General features: G+C 43.3%; 1 protein-coding gene across 3 annotated transcripts in view; it reads right to left on the reverse strand.

The window, feature by feature from the left end:
• Positions 1-10,295, reverse strand: part of UBE4B (ubiquitination factor E4B) — a 124,667-nt gene extending 114,372 nt beyond the window's left edge. For 2 of the 3 annotated variants that reach the window (XM_055305178.1, XM_055305179.1), the window contains exon 1: positions 9,592-10,291. In XM_055305178.1, the coding sequence (XP_055161153.1) occupies positions 9,592-9,615 (24 nt within the window). In that variant the 5' untranslated portion in view covers positions 9,616-10,291. Of the gene's footprint in view, positions 1-9,591 lie in introns of all 3 variants that reach the window. The other variant, XM_055305180.1, reaches the window with a different exon arrangement.
• Between the last annotated feature and the right edge of the window lie 12,715 nt (positions 10,296-23,010).

Raw genomic sequence — 23,010 nt, forward strand, 5'->3', positions numbered from 1 at the left:
CTGATTGGTATCCCCAACCCCATCCACCTTTTTTTTTTTCCTTTTTCCATCCACCCTCTTGAGCTGCAAACCCAACCTATGTCAACCTACTTAACATCTCCATGTGGATAACTGCTAAGAAATAGAATCATAATATGATCAAAACATAACTTAGTTTCCCCCCTCAAATCTTCTTTCAAATTACCTCATTTCAGTATATGACAACTCCATTCTTCAAGCTGTGTAGGCTAAAACTCTTGATATGACTGGTAGAGACTGCTAGTTGCCTCATTTTATATTCAGCCACCATTTGGTTGTAGCCATGTGCTAAGTTCTGGCCAAGAAGGTGTAAGCAATGATGTGTGACACTTTCTGATCATGTCCTTAAGGGATAGGAACATGCCCTCCCCTCCCCTTTAGTCCCTAAGTACTGAAATGCACATGCGTGAGTAGGTGCTGGAGCAGCCATATTGGACTACAGCTAGATGCCTCATGCTGAGGATGGTAAGAGCACAAAACAAAATGAGTCTGGCTCCCCAGTAATCGTGAAATTACTAAACCAGCTCTCAACCACCTACTCAGATTTTTACTTGAAAGATAAATAAGCTTCTACCTTGTTTAAACCATTATTATTTTGGATCCTTAGCAGCTGAACCAACATCTTAACTAATGCACAGAATTTGGAATCTGGAAGTAATCAACTTAAATAGACTATAATTATGTGGCAATGGCTTGGGGATCAGCATGGGCACAGATATTGCAGGACGGAAGGTTGATAATCCTTGTTAGGCCACAACAAAATATTTGGTAAAACCCATGATATATCTTCGAAAATTGCCTGCATGTCAACATGGCCTACAATTCTAGGGGAACTGGTCAAACAATTCAGAAGTTGGGTGCTTACTGGCTTCTTGCCACTTTCTAAGCAAGAAGTCCCACCAGAAGGAGACAGATTCAAGCTACAACCTGGCGATTTGCATGCAGAGGTAAAAAGGAATATACATCTGCCTAAGGCACGTCCACAGCCCACAGCCTACAGCCTAAATCTATTCAGCGTCAGGGGCTAAAAAGAGTTGAAAAGCCAACTCCTTCAGTATCCAGCAGGAAAGAAGCTGGAGAAACCGCTCATCCTCAGGAAGAGGATATTCTCCAATGACCTATCCCCAGAGAAAAACAGATCCTGAAAAACCACCACGGAGGGCAAGGGACAAGGGAGTTCCTCCAAAAGAACAGACCAAGGGCTGCGAAATGGGCAGTGAGGAACTCTTATCACTGTCAAGGCAGGAAGTCCCCATGACATGGCCTGAGAGGAGCTAATAATGGCTATGGATCAGTGAGGAGTCTTTACTTTTCCATCCTTCCTTTTCCCCAACTGGAGTTCTATTTCCATTATGGTAACCTACTCAATCACAGTACATTGGCGGGGGTGGGGTAGGGAGTGGGGAGTGGGGGTGGGGGGAGAGACACCGGTAAACACTGCATATTTCAATCTAAAGGTTCCTGGACTGTTTATTAATCTATTAATCAGCCAGAGATTCTGGGCTCTGAAGTTGACTATAGGCTGTGTCCTTTGAAGAGGTGCAGAGTGTGTTCTAGATTTGGGAAGAAGGGTCTGGAAAGGAAGGCCTAGACTGTCCTCCCCTGCTAACATAAGAGAACTTTTAGGTGAACGTACGGCTACCCAGTAGAACCTGTACTTCTCAGCTTCTCAGCAAGGAGCTGTGGCCATGTGCCTTAGGTTCTGCCTATACTCCTCATTAGCCAGTAGGAGGTGAGCTGAAGAACGCAGCCTCCAAGTTGCGCCACTGAAGAGAAGGAGTAGGACTTCTCCTTCCCCTCTCCTCTCTTTCCTTCTGCTAGAATGCAGACATGCATGGGCCAAAAGATGGAAGCCATATGTTAGGGGAGTTGGTACAATGAGACAGAAGGCACCTGGGCCCCTCATGAACACACAGCTGCCTCAGCAGCCCCAGCCTCCTATTTTAAGAGAAATAAATCCTGATCTGGCATAAGCAGCTGCGAATGCAGATCTCTTATAATGTCCAGTGATATCCCGACACACACAGCCATTCTCAATTTCACACTTTCACATGCCATGTCCACCCCATCACCCGGTACTAGGGGCTCAACCCACGAGATAGCTGACCAGTCACTATCTGACCATTTGCTGCTTATACTAACCCTGTCCTAGGACTCCTCTGATGGCTCCTTTCTGCTTTCACTCTTTCCTCTTGTCTATGAACTTCACAGCAAATAATTATTTTATTTTATTTTTTTAAAGATTTTATTTATTTATTCATGAGAGACACAGAGAGAGGCAGAGACACAGGCAGAGGGAGAAGCAGGCTCCATGCAGGGAGCCCGACGTGGGACTCGATGCAGGGACTCCAGAATCAGGCCCCAGGCTGAAGGCAGCGCTAAACCACTGAGCCACCTGGGCTGCCCCATATAATTCTTTTAAAACAATAATTCAGAATGGGGCACCTGCCTGACTCAGTCGGTGGAGCATGTGACTCTTGATCTTGGGGTCGTGAGATGGAGCCCTACGTTGGGCATAGGGATTAGTTTTTTTTTTTTAATGTAAATAAAGTAAAAAAAAACATAAATCAGAATAAAAGACCTACGAAAGCAGGGTTTCTGCCTGTACTTTTCATTGGTTTATTCTCATGATCTACAACACCGGGCATATATTTCACCAAATTTAGGGCATCATTGATAATAAGCTGCACTATTATTTTTTGCACCGCCAAGGAAAAAATATTGCCCATTAGACCATAACAAAATGGCTTAACAACAAACCAGGAAAGAGTTGTAAGCAGTTACACCAGCCTCCCATTGCTTTGAGATTTCTTTCTGAAGAACATGGAGTGTTGGTGACCTATTAGCTGCATTGCCTAGGTAGGAAAGGCAATCTTTCTAACTGTATGTTCAATTTCATAATGTGACACAGCTTCATAAACTTACAGACTGTGGCCTTTCTAAAGCTCCCTAATGTACTTTGTCAGTGCTTTGTAATAAAATACAGAATCATAGTCATTCCTCCAACAACAAACATTTTCTTTACTAATATCATACTGCCACCCTACTGTTGTTGCCATTCCTCTCTGCATAAAGTAACATTTGCTTTTAATTACTGCTGATCAAAGTGTGTTTTTGAAAGGCATTTAAAATGGCAACTAAATTTAACACCCATAGTGCTCAACTGAGGGGCAATAATATAAACAGGTAGAACCTAGTTTGCACATAAACAGGAAATGACAACTGTGTCATACCTGCCACCTGACCAGTAGTGATTACATCATTATAACATCTCAATTTCGAAGATGTTAATGTGAAGGGAAAAAAAAGAGTGGGGAAGGCATCTCACAAATGAATGAATCCCAAGAATTCACATTTTTGCTGAAGGAATGACTGACTTCTGCTACTGTGCCCTTCTCAGCAGCTCCAACCACAATGTGCCTTCTTGAGGTCCCAGAGGCAGAACAAGGATGGGCCCCAGTTTCCTGCTGTTCCTTGTACCTGGGCATACTCTTCCCCTCAGATGGCTCCCTGTAATCCCTAAAATTTCTATTCAAAAGTCACCTCTGGGGCGCCTGAGTGGCTCAGTCAGTTAAGCATCCAATTCTTGATTTCGGCTCAGGTCAGGATCTTGGGGTTCCTGAATTGGGCTCAGTCCTTAGCGTGGTGTCTGCTTGGGATTCTTTCTCCCATGTCCCTCCCCCGCTCCTGTTTATTTGCTCTCTCTCAAATAAATAAAAATCTTAAAAAAAAAAAAAAGCCACCTCCTAAAGCCACACTTCATGTCCCCACTAATCTCCATCCCTTTTGCCTATTTGGTTTTTCTTGGTAGTCTTATTACCATATGACATTCTAACGGTACATTGTTGTTTATTATGGTTCCTCCCACTGGAATGAAGCTCCATGCAAGCAGGGCTCCTGTGATGTCTGACATGAAGCAAGTAAACAGTAAATACAGTTCAATAAGCTGTTTATGGGAAGATACCCTCACCTAGACATACTCAAAGCACCTTTTTTTAGATTTTTATTTAATTAATTAGTTTATTTATTTAGATGTTATTCATTCATTCATTCATTCATGAGAGACACAGAAAGAGAGGCAGAGACATAGGCAGAGGGAGAAGCAAACTCCCTGTGGGAAGCCTGATGCAGGACTCGATCCCAGGACCCCAGGATCACGACCTGAGCCAAAGGCAGATGTTCAACCACTGAGCCACCCAGGTGCCCTATACTTTAAGCACCTTGTGAACAAATGCACTCTGCACCAAGCAAAGGCCTGGAGACCCAAGGGCTTCTCATCTTCTTTCTGTCATCTTCCCTTCCAAGAATAGAGGGCTATTTGACGAGCTCCATTCTTAGCGATAACTGGGGCTTCCATTTCCCTTCTCAAAAAGAGCAGCTAAAATGCTATAAACATCATAAACTTGCTCAAATTATTTGTTTTCAGGTAGTTTAGGAAAGGGAATAGGAACTCTTGAATCACGGGGTGCCCGGGTGGCTCAGTTAAGCATCTGCCTTCGATTCAGGTCATGATCTGAGGGTCCTGGGATCAAGCCCCACATCGGGGCTCCCTGCTCATCAGGGAGACTGCTTCTCCCTCTCCCTCATTTGTGCGCTCTCTCTCTTTTTTAAAAAAGACTTCATTTATTTATTTGAGAGAGAGTGAGCATGAGGGAGGTGAAGAGCAGAGGGAGAAGCAGACTCCCTGCTGAGCAGGAAACCCAACGTGGGGCTTGATCCCAGGACTCTGGGATCACGACCTGAACTGAAGGCAGATGCTCAACCAACTGAGCCACCCAGGTACCCCTGTGCTCTCTTCTCTTTTATACTCTCTCTCATATACTCTCTCCCAAATGAATAAATAAAATCTCCTAAAAAAAAAAAAAAACAACTCTGAAATCAAACTCTGAATTAAAACCCAGGTCTGCCACTTCCTAGTTGTGTGTCCTTTAACAAGTTACTTAATTTCAACCAGCCTCAACTTTCTTATCTGTAAAATGAGGTCTTGCTGAGCAAGTTAAGTGCTTAGCACATACTAAGTGTTCAATAAATGTTAGCTGATATGATAATCATTCTCTATCTCTTGGCTAAGATGAACAAAAAGGGTAGAGAAGGACCCTGGGAGGCTACATCCTACTTTCCTACCAGGCTTGAGGAAAAATCCTGGTTATCAAGTGAGTGGTAGCAATTACCTACTGGGGAAAAAATTAGCCTAGGTTCTGAGGCCTGTTACAAAGAAAGAAAAGGTCAAAGAGATGGAGAGGTCAGAGTGGAAATGCCAGAGGTGGGCGGGGGGGGGGGGGGGGGGGGGGTGTCGTCTCTATGTTGGCTCATCTTTCAATGGTCCAAAAATACGCTTGTTCCTGGTCTAGAATTCCTTATCTTCCCCCAATCCATCCTTCTCTCAAGCTAGAAACCAAGGAATCATCTTTTTCTCTCCTTTCTCACCCCTGCCTCCTTTACATCAAATCTGATCATTAGAAGTGGGTTAACTTAGATCCTCAGTATTTTTGGTGTCTGCCCTCCTCCATCCCCACTGCCAATGCCTTCCTTCAACTCCACTATCGCTACTAGAGAGCAGCACAAGCTTCCTAATCTGTCTCCGGCCTGCAGCCACTTCTTCCAACCTACTTTTCTACCCTTGCCAGTCATCCTTCTAACCCCTTCACATTCCTCAAAGGCTTCTTAGAGCCTTACTGACAAAGTTCAAACTCCTAAGTACTCCTGAAACCCTCCAAGATCTGAGGCCTGCTTACCTGCATCCACCCCCCCAGCAAAATCCTGCCTTTGGTCCACTACTTCTTGCTCTTTCCTGGGCTTCCCAGTCTCAGAGCCAGTTCCAAGAGCCTGTCACCTGGCAACTACTGCTCAGCATTCAGCATCATTTTCTCTTGAAAGTCTTCACTACACCACTACCCCACCAGGGGTCCCTTCTCATTTTTCTTAATGTCTTGTGCATCCCTCCAGAACAGCACTTAGTACTCTGCGTTCTAACTATTGGACTCCTACCTATCTCCACCTCGACCCCCAGCCCCCAGTTAAATTACAATTTCTTTAAGAAGAAGGACTGTCTTTTCTCCTAATCTACCTAACACTTCACTGGGGATCACAGCATCTTTAAAAAAAAAAAATGTCTAGGGATGCCTAAGTGGCCTGGTGGCTGAGGTCTGCCTTCAGCTCCGGGCATGACCCTGGGATCCCGGATCAAGTCCCACATCGGGCTCCCTGTGAGGGGCCTCTTTCTCCCTCTGCCTGTGTCTCTGGATGCCTCTCTCTCTCTCTCTCTCGAATGAATGAATGAATGAATGAATAAATAAATAAATAAATCCTTAAAATGAATGAATGAATGAATAAATAAATAAATAAATCTTTAAAAAAAAATGTCTGTTGAGTGAACAATTTTGGAGGGGCCTGATGAAGAGTTAGTACCAAAAAGACCATAAACTCTGTCATACCATGAATGCATTATGAAAAACAACACTTGTACAAAAAAACTATGTAGATCAAGCATGTTAGTAGGATATGTATATGGAAGCTGCAGTGAATTTACTGTCAGTTGTTAAGCAATAAAATAGAGTAGAAAGTTTTTCTAGATCAGGCACCTTGGGTTTGAATTCTATCTCTGCTACTTCTAAGCCAGATCACTACAGACAAGTCAGTTAACCTAAATCTCAGCTGCCTCATCTATAAAACAAGGAAAATTTAAGGACCTGCTTGATTGCACTGCTGTATTTAATGAGACAATGGTTATAAAGTGCCTGGCACTGAGCAGGCTTTTAAGGCTGTTAACAAATATCGGTCCCTTTCCACTTAAAGAACACTGTTAAAAAGTACAAGGTCACATTTTCTGCATTTGGGAAAAAAGACTTACCACTCTTCTAAAACCTTGACCACACCCTCACTATCCTAGCCAGCCATCTTGAAGATGAACTAGGTCATAAAGAAGACTAAGCCAAAAAAAAAAAAGAAAGAAAGAAAGAAAGAAAAGAAGAAAAAGCAAATCATTTCAATGCAATTTCATCACCACACTTGATAAAGTTTAAAAAACCTGTCCTGCCCAACTGATAGCATCATTTTGGTATATGAAGAACAACATATGAGTAGGCTACATTACATGAATGTAATGTACATAATGAAGCCTTGGAACGTAGGTTCTTGAAGAAAATGAACTTAGTCATGGACCTGCTCCATAGAGCCATGAACTCACTGTAACGTGCTACATAAATAAAAAAACACAAGAAACGTAAAGAACTACTCTACTTACCACAAGAGAAGACAACTAAGAACTTCAAGTGATCTATGAGAGGGACCCATAATGAAAAATCTTCTGAAGCTCTAATATACCAATCTCTATTTCGTAGGGACTGTATTCTCAGAAGTTTTCATTTTGTTAAAAAAGATTTTATTTATTCATGAAAGACACACAGAGAGAGAGAGAAGCAGAGACATAGGCAGAGGGAGAGGCAGGCTCCCCGCCAGGAGCCTGATGCAGGACTTGATCCCAAGACTCCTGGATCACGACCTGAGCCAAAGGCAGATGCTCAACCACTGAGCCACCCAGACAACCCCGTTTTGTTCAAATATAAAACTCTGCCTTACCTAATTGCCTAATTCAGACTGAAAGATTACTCTTACCTGTTTTCACCCTGAGATGTAGGTTTGAATTTTCAGCCATATAAAAGTCTTATTTTCTAACCAAATGTCACCTACCATACCTGTGACACAGTTTCCACCAAGTGAGTAACAATACAAAGGCAAAAGCTCTGGAAACGTCTTTGTTGAGAACTGCGCACTTAATCCCAGAATTAAGGAAACGGATTAAAAAACAATAATACACTTAATGTGTTCTAGGTTCTGCTGAGAGTGAATTACCAGTTATTGGACTGTTCCTCTTCATTCAAGCCACGTAATTGTCAAACAGAATCTTATGGTGATCTAATATTAGTGAATTTAATTTTTCACATTTATTTCAATATTCTGTTGACCTTGAAAAATGTTTTCCTGATCTCTTCCACAATGATTACATTTGTTCCTATACAGTCACAAAAAAGTTACAACATCCTCAATGATTGGTTAATGTGAAGTGCCACAGTGTAGATTAGGCAGTATCTTTAACTGGTCCCTATGCTTTACTGATTTGACAACAATTTCTTGGTGAAATCTCAAGTATGTAGAAACCTCTAAACCAGGAGTGACTTAGAGAATGTTAAGAAAAAAAGTAACTTCTGGAAGCAAATGACTACTAAAAAACATGAACTCTTTGCCTTAATTTACCCATTAGAATTAATATTAAAGAGAGGGAGGGCAGATTTTTAAATTACCTAAAACAAAGTGCCTTTAAGGGGACCTCTTGGAAGTTCCTACTTGAATCAAAGAAACCGTTTAATATTCTTCTAATTTTAGTTAAATTACAGTCCTGATGTATTTGAGAAAACGAAATAACACAGTATGAGCAATCCTGACTTTCCAAACAGCCAAGCATCACGACCCACAAAATTGTTTCCTTTTCTACCTGACATCTGAACTCACCACTTGCAAGCCCCATTCCTGGAGAATTGTAGTCCCTAAGTAAATATATTGACTCCTCTCACTAAAACTGAAGTATGTAAGTTTTATAGTTGAGCCAATCTGATGGATGACTACTTTCACAATACTGTAGGGAAGTTTTATATGAACTAGCGAAATAAATTAGGAGGTAGAGTGAAGAGAGGGAGACAAGCAGGGGTCCTGAAAGGGAGGCTCCTAATTTGTAAAAAGGAAGGCAAAAGTGAGTAAATCACAGAAAATTCCTTGTACCCTAATTGCCATTGTTTTTATGACAACCTTATTAAATAATCCTTAAAATATCAAGAAAGAGATCTGTAAAACTCCTTTCAGAAATGATACCAGGGGGAGTTTACAAAGTCATTTGCTTCCATTTGTTTCCTGTTCAGTGTCTGCTACAGCAAAAGACAAGTTTGAAAGGGCCAAATCCAGAAAAAAGGCAGAATGAAAGAGAGGTATGCCCGGGGTCATTAGTATCTGTTAAATTACAGAATTTAACTGGAATTCACTAAGCTTTTGAGAAGATATATATTTTAAATATCACAGAATCCGTCTGTAGGCCACCCCCGACACAAACGTATGTTTAACCAACTTGTACAATGCAACAGCCACACATACTTGGGATTTCAAATGCTCCCTTTAAAAACACACACCTATACATTCAAATTCCACCCCAAATTATTCTTTAAATCTCTGCAGTAAGGCGCGCGTGCACGCGCGCGCACACACACACACCTAACTTGATGTAAATCTAGCCCTTCTTGCCCTAAACACCATGAGGAAAAGAATGAACGCCTCAATATGTTCTCTTTTTCAGACCCTGAAAGACTTGAAAAGCAGCAAATGGAGCTCAGAACGAAGCCAGATGGCAAGGTAGTACAGGGGAAGACAACTGAAGACCCTCTCCGAGACTCGTTTTATTCCCGGAAAATGTCATCTCCATTGCTTCCCCAAGCCCAAAGGCCAGGCACCACTGGCGCAATACCATCCCTGTCCAAAGCGCCAAAGAGTTGCCAACTAATCTCCCAGGGTGTCCCCCAACCTCCTCACCTCATCAGCGCTCAGCTCCTCCATCGCTTTCCTCTTAATGGTGAAAGGCGTTAGGGAGAGATCTTCTGTTCTTGAGACCAGGGCGGGAGGACAGTGGAAGGTGTCTACCGGGCTGTCTGGTCCCCCGAATGGGGGAGGTTTCAGAATTGCATAGTCAGAGGTTAAAAAATAAGAACACGAGAGGCACTGAACCGCCTTGGCGTCGGTCACTCCAATCGCCCCAGAGACTCCTACAGCTGCTTGTGCCCCGAGCAGCCTCCTTTGGCCGCCACTGCTGCTGCTACAGGGTTATCTTAAGGCGCCACTATTGCCCTCTGCTTCCCAGGTTACCCAGACCAGGGACTCGGGTCTCCAGCTCGTCTCGTGCCCTGAGCCTGCTCTGTCTTCGTGGTGGTGGCACGGCAGGTGAGCTTCCTCCAGCAGATCCTGCTCTCCTTCCCACCCTTTGCCCCAGGCGGGAACTGTGCGACTGCAGAGTGGATGCCCCGAGGTAAGGCGACCCCAGAGCCGCCGAGGCAGAGCCTAGCACTGAAGAGGGAAGCCCCTCCCCTCCCAAAGCAGGCCGGCCACGCCCCGCCTCCACGCCGGAGCTCGGGCAGGGGGGGAGGGGGAGGACGGGACTCTCGATGCTCTGGATGGAAGAGTAAATCCTCCTACCCCTCCACCCCTACTCTTACCCCCTCGCCCCACCAAGTATTATTCATCAAAACAACAGGGCGGCCATCTTTGAAAGGGATCACGTGACCCCGCCAGAGAGGCGGGGCTCCTGGCCCCAGGACGAGGCAGCCAATGGGCCGCGGGCGTCGCGCCGCCGATTTCCTCTCGCCTGCGTCTCCTCCCGCCCCCGCCCCCGCCCCACCCCCTCCCCCGCAGCCGCGCCGGGCGGGGGAGGGGCGAGCGGGGCTGCGGGAGGGAGGGCGGGCGGCCGACGGCGCGCGGGGGGCGGGGCAGCGCGGTGCCATGGCGACGGCTCGGGGCGGCGGGCGCGGCGGGCGGGGCCAGGTAGGCTCCGGGGAGCGCGGGGCGGGCGGGAAGCTGGGCGAGGAGGGGCCGCCGGCCTGCGCTGCGACCCCGCGGCGCCTCCCTTGTTCCCAGGCGCTGGCTGTTCAGCGGCTCCACCATGCAGACCGAGTAAAGGAAGGGGGAAGAAGACGTCTTCTCTCCGGGGCCCGCGTTCTCTGACGCGTTGACCGCTCACATCCTGAAAACCCTTTGGACCCTCTTCCACCCCCGCGGAGAAAGCCCGTTCGGAAGAAAACTCTAAAACAAGTACAACTTCATTTTATTCCACTTTCACCTTTTAGAGAGTTTCTGCTTTAGTGTTTGGGTTGTTTGTTTGTTTTTTTTTAACGTGTTCCAGAATGGTGGTAAACATGAAAGTATAAATGATTGAGAGACCTGGAAGGTTTTGAAGTGCCTGCACGTATGCAAGAAAGACTCTTGGAGTCGGTGGAAAAAAACATCCTTCCCTGCTCAAGAATACAATGGGGATATAATTGACATATAGCATCCTATCCGTTTTAGATGTACAACGTAATGATTTGTGGGGTTTGGAGAGGGTTTCTTAAGTTTTTACTTAAATTCCAGTTAATAAAAAATAAATACGTTAATAAATTCCGATTACTTAATATACAGTGTAATATTAGTTTGGGGTGTACCATATAGTGATTCAATACTTCATGTAACACCCAGTCTCATCACACACACACGTGCACTCCTTCATCCCCATCACCTATTTCACCCATTCCCCCCACCCCACCTCTCCTCTGATAACCATCAGGTTGTTTTCCATAGTTAAGAGTCTCGTTCTGGGTTTGCCTTTTTCTCTCTCTTCCTTGCTCATCTGTTTTGTTTCTTAAATTCCACATATAAGTGGAATTGTGTGGTATTTGTTTCTCTGCCGCCCTTATTTTGCTTAATACTCTAGCTCCATCCATGTTGTTGCAAATAGCAAGATACCATTCTTTTTTTTTTAATATTTTTTCTTTATTTATTTATGATAGTCACAGAGAGAGAGAGAGAGAGAGAGAGGCAGAGACACAGGCAGAGGGAGAAGCAGGCTCCATGCACCGGGAGCCTGACGTGGGATTCGATCCCGGGTCTCCAGGATCGCGCCCTGGGCCAAAGGCAGGCGCCAAACCGCTGCGCCACCCAGGGATCCCGATACCATTCTTTTTTATGGCTATTATTCCCACCTCCATATCCATTCATCATTTGATGAAGCCTTGGACTGTTTCCATAATTTGGCTGTTGTAGATAATGCTGCTAAAAAAACATCATGTATCCCTTTGACTTAAAATTTTTGTATTCTTTTGGTAAATACCTAGTAGTGCAACTGGTGGAACATAGGGTAGTTCTATTTTTAACTTTTTTGAGGAATCTCCATGCTATTTTCCAGTGGCTGCTCCAGTTTGCATTCCCACCAACAGTGGAAAAGGGTTTTTCCCCTTCTCCGCACCCTCACCAACACCTGTTGTTTCTCTGTGTTGTAGATTTTAGCCATTCTGACAGGTGTGAGATGATTATCTCGTTGTAGTTTCGATTTGCATTTCAACATAATAATTTGCTATATGTATATATTGCAAAATTATTACCAAAATTATTTAGTTAACATCTGTTGTCACATATAGTTACCTTATTTTTTCTTGTGATGAGAACTTTTAAGAGTTATTGTCTTAGCAATTTTCAGTACAGTATACAATGCAGTATCGTATATATATATATACACCAAATCTATAATAGAGAATTATATTTAAGATTTTATTTATTTACTCATGTGTGACACAGCAAGAGAGAGAGAGAGGCAGAGACACAGGCAGAGGGCGAAGCAGGCTCCATGCAGGGAGCCCGACATGGGACTCGATCCCGGGTCTCCAGGATCATGCCTGGGCTGCAGGCAGCGCTAAACCGCTGCGCCACCGGGGCTGCCCAATAGAGAATTATAGATTTAACTGTAGTCCCCATAGTGACATTACATCCCCAGAACTTTTTTTTTTTTTTAAATTTATGATAGTCACAGAGAGAGAGAGAGAGGCAGAGACATAGGCAGAGGGAGAAGCAGGCTCCATGCACCGGGAGCCCAACGTGGGATTCGATCCCGGGTCTCCAGGATCGCGCCCTGGGCCAAAGGCAGGTGCCAAACCGCTGCGCCACCCAGGGATCCCCCCAGAACTTTTATACCTTTTAACCACCTTAGCCATTTGGCCCACCTCTTCTCTACTCTAGCGATCACCAATCTGTTCTCTGAAGAATACAATTTTTTTTTTTTTAAGATTTTATTCATCCATTCATGAGAGACACACAGAGAGAGAGGCAGAGACACAGGCAGAGAGAGAAGCAGACTCCATACAGGGAGTGGCTTGCTGTGGGACTCTATCCCAGGACTCCAGGATCACACCCTGGTCCGAAGGCAAGCGCTCAACCACTGAGCCACCCAGGTGTCCTAGAATACAAATATTTTGTCATACAGAAATCTAAATTGAGCAGTCAACAAAGCAGTATCATGAAATCCCAGATTTCGCCACATACTGAAGAATATACTGTATTGGATGGTTTACTAAACCAAAATCTTAAAGACTGTATTCCAGAATTAAAAGAATTTCTTCCCCCCCTCCTTTGGTACTTGCTTAGAATAGTAACCTGACAGCTAGATATGCAAGGAATTTGTGAGTAAAATGAGACCACTGCTGGCTTTGCATATTATCTGCTCTCCAGGAAAGGAATTCTGTATAACACAGAATTTGGACTCTTGGTGACATTGATGTTAATATATTCACTTCTCACTTCTTTTTTAAAACATACTTATTGTAATATAATTCTCATACTATACAATTCACTCATTTAAAGTATACAAATATTCACAGTTGTGTGACCATCACAACCCAAAAAGACTACATACCTATTAGCAGTCACTTCTTGTTCTCCCTTCTTTCTATGGGCAACCAGCAATCTGTCTTCTGTCTATGAATTTTCTTATTTTGACATTTCACATCAATGGAATCCTACACTATGTGACCTTTTGTATCTAGCTGCTTTCATTTAGCATATGCTTTCCAGTTTTATCCGTGTTGTAGCATATATCAGTACTGCTCTAATGCCAAATAACATTCACTGTATGGATTTATCACATTTTGCTTATCCAGTTATCAGTTAATGGATATTTGAGTTGTTTGCACCTTTGGGCTATTATGAATGATGCTGCTATAAACATTCACGTACAAGTTTTTTGTGTAGACATGTTTTAATTTCTTTAGGGTATATTCTAGAATGAGACTTGCTGGGTTATATGGTTATATGGTTTAACTTTTTTTTTTCCTCTAAAATTTTATCTTTAGGGGCGCCTGCATGGCTCAGTCGGTCAAGCATCTGCCTTAAACTCAAGGCATAATGCCCAGGTCCTGGGATAGAGCTCCATGTTATGTCAGGCCCCCTGCTCAGCAGGGAGTCTGCTTCTGCCTCTTCCCTCTGCTCAGTGCTCTCTCTCTCTCTCTCTGTCAAATAAATAAATATTTATTTTTTTTTAATTTTTAAGTAATCTTTACACCCAGTGGGGGTCGAACCAGCTACCACCCCCAGTCTAAAATTCACATATAAGCTTTGACTCTCCAAAACTTAACTATTAATAAAATAGCCTGCTATTGGCCAGGAGCCTTCCCAATAACATAAACAGTTTATTAACTTAATTTTGCATGTTTTGTGTATTTTATTATATATATTATTTATTTATTTATTTATTTTTTTAATTCATGACAGAGAGAGAGAGAGAGGCAGAGACACAGGCAGAGGAAGAAGCAGGCTCCATGCAGGGAGCCCGACGTGGGACTTGATCCCAGGTCTCCAGGATCACGCCCTGGGCTGAAAGCGGCGCTAAACTGCTGAGCCACCCGGGCTGCCCTTTATTATTTTTTTAAAAGATTTTATTTATTTATTCATGAGAGACACACAGAGAGGTAGAGACATAGGCAGAGGGAGAAGCAGGCTCCCTACGGGGAGTCCCCTGATGTGGGACTCAATCCCAGGGACCCTGGGATCATGACCTGAGCCAAAGGCAGATGCTCAACCCCTAAGCCACCCAGGTGGCCCTGTATTATCTTTTATTATTATCCCTAAATAAAATCTTTTTTTAAAAATGTATTTCTCGGGATCCCTGGGTGGCGCAGCGGTTTGGCGCCTGCCTTTGGCCCAGGGCGCGATCCTGGAGACCCGGGATCGAGTCCCACATCGGGCTCCCGATGCATGGAGCCTGCTTCTCCCTCTGCCTGTGTCTCTGCCTCTCTCTCTCTCGCTGTGACTATCATAAATAAATAAAAATTAAAAAAAATATATAAAAAAAAAAAAGTTTAAAAATGTATTTCTCAGTTCTGGAGGCTGGAAATCCAAAGTCAGGGTGCCCACATGGCCATGTCTGGTGCGTACCCTCTGCCAGGTTGCAGACTGCTGACTTCTTGCTGTGCCCTCATGTGACTGAGCAGAAAGAGGAAACAACTCTCCAGTAACTCTTATAGTGCCCTTATAGGGCACTAATCTCATTCGTGAATACTTCACCTTTATGACCTTATCTAATCCTCCCGGAAGTTCAGCTGCCGCTGGAACAACAGGGGTTCAAACTGTATACAAGTCCACTTATATGGAAATTTTTTCAATGAAAGCACTCTTAAGTATATTTTCCCTTCCTTATGATTTTCTTAATAATCTCTTTTCTCTAATTCACTTTCTTGTAGGAATACAGTAGGGACATTTGGGTGGCTCAGTCAATTGAGTGTCCAGCTCTTGATTTTGGCTCAGGTCATGATCTCAGGGTCCTGGGATGGAACCACAGGTTGGGTTCTATGCTCAGCTAGGGGTCTGGTTAAGAATTCGGTCTCCCTTTCCCTCTACCTCTCCTCGCCTGTGTGCATATACTCTCTCTCTTTCTCTCTCTAAAATAAATCTTTTAAAAAGATAATACAGGGCCACCTGGGTGGCTTAGGGGTTGAGCATCTGCCTTTGGCTCAGGTCATGATCCCAGGGTCCCTGGGATTGAGTCCCACATCAGGGGACTCCCCGTAGGGAGCCTGCTTCTCCCTCTGCCTATGTCTCTACCTCTCTGTGTGTCTCTCATGAATAAATAAATAAAATCTTTTAAAAAAATAATAAAGGGCAGCCCGGGTGGCTCAGCAGTTTAGCGCCGCTTTCAGCCCAGGGCGTGATCCTGGAGACCTGGGATCAAGTCCCACGTCGGGCTCCCTGCATGGAGCCTGCTTCTTCCTCTGCCTGTGTCTCTGCCTCTCTCTCTCTCTCTGTCATGAATTAAAAAAATAAATAAATAAATAAATAAATAATATATATAATAAAATACACAAAACATGCAAAATTAAGTTAATAAACTGTTTATGTTATTGGGAAGGCTCCTGGCCAATAGCAGGCTATTTTATTAATAGTTAAGTTTTGGAGAGTCAAAGCTTATATGTGAATTTTAGACTGGGGGTGGTAGCTGGTGCCCCCTAATCCCTAAATTGTTCTAGGGTCAACTGTAATATCACTTTCAGGGAGTAGGGGTAGGGTTTCAACACATGAATTTTAAAGGGATACAAGTATTCAGTCCATAACAATATTGAAATAAGGAATATCCTTCCAAAAAAAAAAAAAAAAGGAATATCCTTCCCATTTTGTGGTTGGAGAAAGTAAAACTTTTAGGGTTAAATGGCCTACCCCAAGTCCAACAGGAAAATGATTAGGAATCTTGCTTCCCTGAATGCTTTCCCTGTCACTCAAATATCTCTGTGTGTTAGAAGGACACAATATGTATGTTTTTACCATTTATAAGAGAACTCTACTCCCTTTCTCTTTAGCTCTGTGATACTTCCCTCCAATATAACATAATTTTGTAGAATCACAAAAATTAGAAATGAAATTTCTTTGGTCACATACTACTCTACTCCCAGGGTGATTTACAGGATGAATACAGTTTTTGTGCTTTTTATATTTGTGTTTTAAACTAAGTACTGGAAAAAAAGTAAAAAAAAATAAACTAAGTACTGGAGTCCTACCACGTCCCTTAGGGAAAGCTTTCCCATTGTAGCATAAATAACAGTGTCTCAGAGACGTTCATGGTACTTAGCCCATATTATTTTCCTTGTTCTGTTGAATGTCTTTCATTTGAGCATTCCATCAGCCCCTTTGGACTGCAAAATAATGTCAGCTGCCCTTGGGAACTACCAAGCATTAGAGCCCAAGACAAATTAGCTTAGAATTACCTGGCAGTAAGCAAAAATACTTTTTTTTTTTTTTTTTGTAAGTAGGCTCCACACCCAGCATGGAGCACCATGCGAGGCTTGAACTCACAACCCTTGAGATCAAGACCTAAACTAAGATCAAGAGTCAAATACTTAACCAACTGATCCACCCAGATGCCCCACAAAAAAATACTTTTTAATGCTAGTAACAGAAAAAGGAGAGACCATAAGACGTACTGGAACATAAAATAAAGGTATACTATGGGCAGACTTTGTTATATTTTAAGGGGGGGAGGAGTTGTGTGGGGTTTTTATTTTATTTTTCTAGAACTTCAAGTCTTTTAGTATAGCTTTTATTCAAGTGCCAGAACATAGAGAATTCACTCGACCAAAACATATCTTCCTAATGATCTACAAAGCTAGATCTACTCTTAGGTGATCTCCTTTTGGATCTGCAACACTACCTCCATCTGTAAATGTATTCTGTTTTCTCTACCGCTATCAAAGACCAACCCCTTCACCCAGACTCTGGATTCCTCCCCCTCCCCCCTTCTTAAGGACTTCAGGATATATTCCCTTTATTCTGAACCATCATTTTCTCCCTCACTGCTGGACACATTATCTGCTCTAGGAAGGCGAACTTAAAAAAAAAAAAAAACAACTTAGGGGCACCTAGGTGGCTCAGTGGCTAAGCGACCTACTCTTGGTTTCAGCTCAGGTCATGATCTCGGGGTCATGAGATTGAGTACCTCTTCAGGTTGCTAGAGCCTGCTTGGGATTTTTTTTTCTCTCTCTCTCCCTTGACTGTTCCCTACCACTCACATTCTCTCTCAAAAATAAATTTAAAAAAACAACCTACCTTGATTCTACATCTCCCTCGACCTATGCCTTCTTTCTTTGCCTCCATGACAACAAAACATCTCAAAAGAGGTATCTTTTATTATTCCCACTCCCTCCCTTACTCCTATACCATTCTGAGAAAATTCTCTTGTCAGAGTCACCAATGACCTCCATTAAGCCAAGACCAGTTCCATTTCTGTGTCCAGTACTTATTGGCCTTCTCAGCAGCATCCAGCACAATTGAGCACTTTTGAAACACTTTCCCTGTATTTTTTTTATTTATTTTTTTATTTATTTATGATAGTCACAGAGAGAGAGAGAGAGAGGCAGAGACACAGGCAGAGGGAGAAGCAGGCCCCATGCACCAGGAGCCCGACGTGGGATTCAATCCCGGGTCTCCAGGATCGTGCCCTGGGCCAAAGGCAGGCGCCAAACCGCTGCGCCACCCAGGGATCCCCACTTTCCCTGTATTGTCTTCCATACAACCACAAACTCTTATCATGACCTGTAAGACCCTATGGCATTTGGCCACCTCTGCTTCTCTTGCCTCATCTACCACACTGCTCTCCTCCTGGGCTTCAATCCCACTGGCTTTTGCTCTTCAATAAGACAAGCTCTTTCTTTTCTAGAGGCCTTCGTACTTGGCATCTCGTTTGCTTGAAAAACTCTTCCCTTGGCTTTTTTGGGTGGCTGGTTCCTCCTCATGCTTCAGGTCTTAGCTCAAGTGGCATCTCTTCATTCTTGCATTAATTCATTTAACAAATATTTATCGAGCATCTTGCATCTTAGGCCCTGTTCTAGGTGCTGAGCATACAACATGCGTGTTTATGTGCGCCCTCCGAGAAGCAGACATGCAGATAGAATTAGATGCGTAAGAGATTTATTTGGGGAGTTGCATGTGAAGTATGGGGATAAAGGAGAACCTGAGGAGGAGAGCTTTCAGACTGCATCCAGGTCAGCTACCAAGGAAAGGGGAGGAGAGAGGAAGTAGCATTGACTACAAAGAGTCTTACTCTGCAGAGCAGTTCTGAGAAAGTTTTCCACCACCACCTATGGGTCTAACTTGCCCATTGGAAAAACCCCACCTCTTGCAGGAAGGAGCCTAAATTAGCATTGCACCCTGCAGGTCGGATCAGCCCAGGGCAGGTGGCCTCTTAAAAACACTGGTAAATCCAGAGGGCAGCAGCTGGAGTCCTAAATCCACCTCCCTCTCTCAGCAGGGATGAGTATTCCTGCTGCCACAGCATGCTAGCTGGGAACACACATCTTCTTCCTTAGGTTTCCACGGAAGACAGAATTTGAATGCCACATCTAGCTGCATGCTATCATCTTAACTCACTCTTCCCAGGACAGGAAGAGAGAAATTAGCTACTTGTTGAATTTAGAGTAGGAACTGTGCATACTAGACTCAGTGCCACAGGGCTTTTCTTTGATACCCTACTACTTGTGTGTCTACAAGAAGTAGAAATTGTGGTCTACTCTCCTTGAGGAAATAAGCAACCTGGGACAGTCTGTCCCTCTGGAGAAGCCTGTGGTTGTCCAACTGTACCACCAACTCGTTTAACATTAGTGTTTCTTATTTAGGGATAAAGTTTTACCTTATTTGATTAGTAATAATGATTTATTTTTAATGTGGGGCTTAAACTCAACCACCCTAAGATCAACCTGAAAACTGAAGTCAAGCATCTGATGCTTAACCAACTGAGCCACCTGTGGTCCCTGATAAAGATGATTTTTAAAAATCTCTACTTCTCCATCTCCTAGGCCCTATTTCTCAATAGGTTGGAAATTGAGAAGCTGTACCCCCACCCTAGAAAATCCTATCACCACTCTAAACAAGATAGGCAAGGTCCAAATACTCATGGGGCTTACATTCTAATAAGTGAGTGTGCCCTCCTGACCTCTCCTAAGTCACCTTCCTTTCTCCATCATTCTTTTATTGGTTATTATTATTATTTAGTTCTTTCATTGCACTTAATCAAAATCTGAAATAATTTCATTTGCTTGTTTACTTATTTATAGCCTTCCCTTCTCCCCGCACTATCCCCCTCCAAGAGAATGTAAATCCTTTAAGGTCTGAGACCTGGATTGCCTTGTTTGCTGCTAAAATTCCAGTACCTAGAATAGTACATGACTCTTCAACAAGTATTTATTGAGCACTGACAAGGTACAGTGGTGTAACAGTGGCAAAACAAAAGGAAAAAATTCCTGCCCTTGTGGAGCTTACATCCTACAGTGGGGAGACAGACCATAAGTTAAATAAGTAAATAAATTGTACACTATATATATATATTTCAATTATATAGTGTATTAAGGGATGCCTGGGTGGCTCAGCGGTTTGACGCCTGCCTTCGGCCCAGAGTGTGATCCTGAAGACACAGGATCGAGTCCCATATCAGGCTCCCTGCATGGAGCCTGCTTCTCCTTCTGCCTTTGTCTGCCTCTCTCTGTGTGTGTCTCTCATGAATAAATAAATAAAATCTTAAAAAAAAAAAAGACGATAAGTGCTCTAGATTAAAACTAATCCAAAAAGGGGAATAATCCTGGAGATGGGTGTTTCCATTTTAAGTAGAGTGGTCAGAGAAGACCTGACTGAGCAAGTAACATTTGAAGAAGGACTTGAAGGGAGTAAAGAAGTGACCCAAGAGGGTATCAGAGGGAGAACATTCAGAACAGAGGGAACAGAAGGTTCTGAGTCAGGAATAGGCCTGGAAGGAAGGACCAGTATGGCCAAAGTCGAATGAGTGTTAGAAAAGTAGAAGGTGATATCTATGGGTTTTGACTCTAAGGTGGGAGCTGCTGGAGAGTTCTGAACAGAAGAGTGACCTGATCCCATATGTTTTGAAAGGATCACTCAGCTAGGTGGAAAATAGGAGGGGAACAAGAGGAGGAGCATGGAAACTAGTTACGCAAAAGGCACAATGATCCAGTGGAGAGGAATGGTTTAGGTAGGAGATGCCGGGGCTCGAACCAAGGTGGCAGCAATGAAGGTAAGAAGAAGTGGTTGGATACTGGATATATGTTGAAGGAGGAGCCAACAGAATTTGAGAGTGGATTTGAAAATGAAAAAGAAGAGACAGAGGTCAAGGAGGACTGCAACTGTGAGTAGTAGGATGATGTTGCCATTCATTGAGATGGGGAGGACTATGGGTAGAGTAGAATTAAGGAGAAAATAATCGACTCGTTTTGGACAAACTAAATCTAGGATATATATAAGAATGTGAAGTAAGGATGTCAAGTAAATGTTAGATGTAATAGACCTGGAATTTGGGAGAAGGGTCTACACCAAAGGCATTAGTTGATCACCTTTGGTGCAGAGATGAAATTTAAAGTCATGAAATGGGGTGAAATCACCACAGGGGTGATTACAGCAAGAGAGGAGGTCTCTGAACTGAGCCCCGGGGCCCCCAACATTAAGAAGCAAGGAGTAGTTAACTCCTTGCAGTAAAGGAAACTGCCAAGGCCTTGCCTGGACTAGGAGGAAAACCAGGAGACTGTGTATCTGTTAAGTCCTGTGAGTAAAGTATTTAAAGAAAGAAGGAATGATCCAGTGTTTCAAATGCTGCTGATTGATCCCATGAGATGAAGACAGAGATTGTCCACTGAATTTAGCAACAAGCAGTTCTTTGGTGACCTTCAGAGCAGTTTCGGTAGAATGACAGGGCAGGAACCTGATTCAGAGTGTCCTTAAGAAAGAATGTGGGGATGCACAGGAGTCAGTGGCATTTCTCTACACTAAAAATGAGACAGAAGAAGGAGAAATCAAGGAATCCATCCCATTTACAATTGCACCAAAACCCGTAAGATAACTAGGAATAAACCTAACCAAAAAGGTAAAGGATCTGTACTCTGAAAACTGTAGAACACTTATGAAAGAAATTGAGGGGGCAGTCTGGATGGCTCAGCGGTTTAGCGCCGCCTTCAGTCCAGGGTGTGATCCTGGAGACCCTGGATCAAGTCCCATGTCGTGCTCCCTGCATGGAGCCTGCTTCTCCCTCTGCCTGTGTCTCTGCCTGTCTCTCTGTGTGTCTCTCATGAGTAAATAAATAAAACCTTTAAAAAAGAAAAAAAAGAGGGCAGCCCGGGTGGCTCAGCGGTTTAGCGCCACCTTCAGCCCAGAGTGTGATCTTGAAGACACAGGATCGAGTCCCATATCAGGCTCCCCACATGGAGCTTGCTTCTCCCTCTGCCTGTGTCTCTGCCTCTCTCTCTCTCTCATTAATAAATAAAAATAAAATCTTAAAAAGATAATTAAAGAAAGAAAGAAATTGAGTAAGACACAAAGAAATGGGAAAACATTCCATGCTCCTGAATTGGAAGAACAAATATTGTTAAAATGTCTATGCTACCCAGAGCAATCTACACATTCAATGCAATCCCTGTCAAAATACCATCAACATTTTTCACAGAGCTGTAATCCCAAAATTTGTATGGAACTAGAAAAGACCTCATATAACCAAAGGAAAGTTTTTGAAAAAGAAAACCAAAGCTGGTGGCATCACAATTCTGGACTTCAAGCTATATTACAAAGTTGCAGTCATCAAGACAGTATGGTACTGGCACAAAAACAGACACAGATCAATGGAGCAGAACAGAGAACCCAGAAATGGACCCTCAACACCATAGTCAACTAATCTTTGACAAAACAGGAAAGAATAGCCAATGGAAAAAAGACAGTCTCTTCAACAAATGGTGTTGGGAAAATTGGACAGCCACATGTAAGAGAATGAAATTAGACCATTTTGTTACACCATACACAAAAAATAAACTCAAAATGGATGGAAGATCTATGTGTGAGACAGGAATCCATCAAAATCCAAGAGGAGAACACAAGGCAGCCACCTCTGTGACCTTGGCTGCAGAACTTCTTGCTAGACACATCTCCGAAGGCCAGGGAAACAAAAGCAAAAATGAACTGTTGGGACTCCATCAAGATAAAAAGCTTTTTTAAAAAAAATTATTCATGAGAGACACAAAGAGGCAGAGACATAGGCAGAGGGAGAAGCTGGCTACCTGCATGGAGCCTAATGTGGGACTTAATCCCAGAACTCTGGGATCATAACATGAGCCAAAGGCAGATGCTCAACCTCTGAGCCACCCAGGCGTCCCAATATAAAAAGCTTTTGTACAGCAAAGGAAACAGATAAAACCAAAAGACAACCAACAGAATGGAGAAAATATTCGTAAATGTTTTATCAGATAAAGGGTTAGTATCCAAGATCTATATTTGTATAACTTGTCAAACTGAACGCTCAAAAAACAAATAATCCAGTTAAGAAATGGGGAGAAGGCATGAACAGACATTTCTCCAAAGAAGACATACAAATGGCCAACAGAACATGAAAAGATGCTCAACATCAGGGAA

Source organism: Nyctereutes procyonoides, unplaced genomic scaffold, assembly GCF_905146905.1.
Source record: "Nyctereutes procyonoides isolate TBG_1078 unplaced genomic scaffold, NYPRO_anot_genome, whole genome shotgun sequence".
NCBI lineage: Eukaryota > Metazoa > Chordata > Mammalia > Carnivora > Canidae > Nyctereutes > Nyctereutes procyonoides.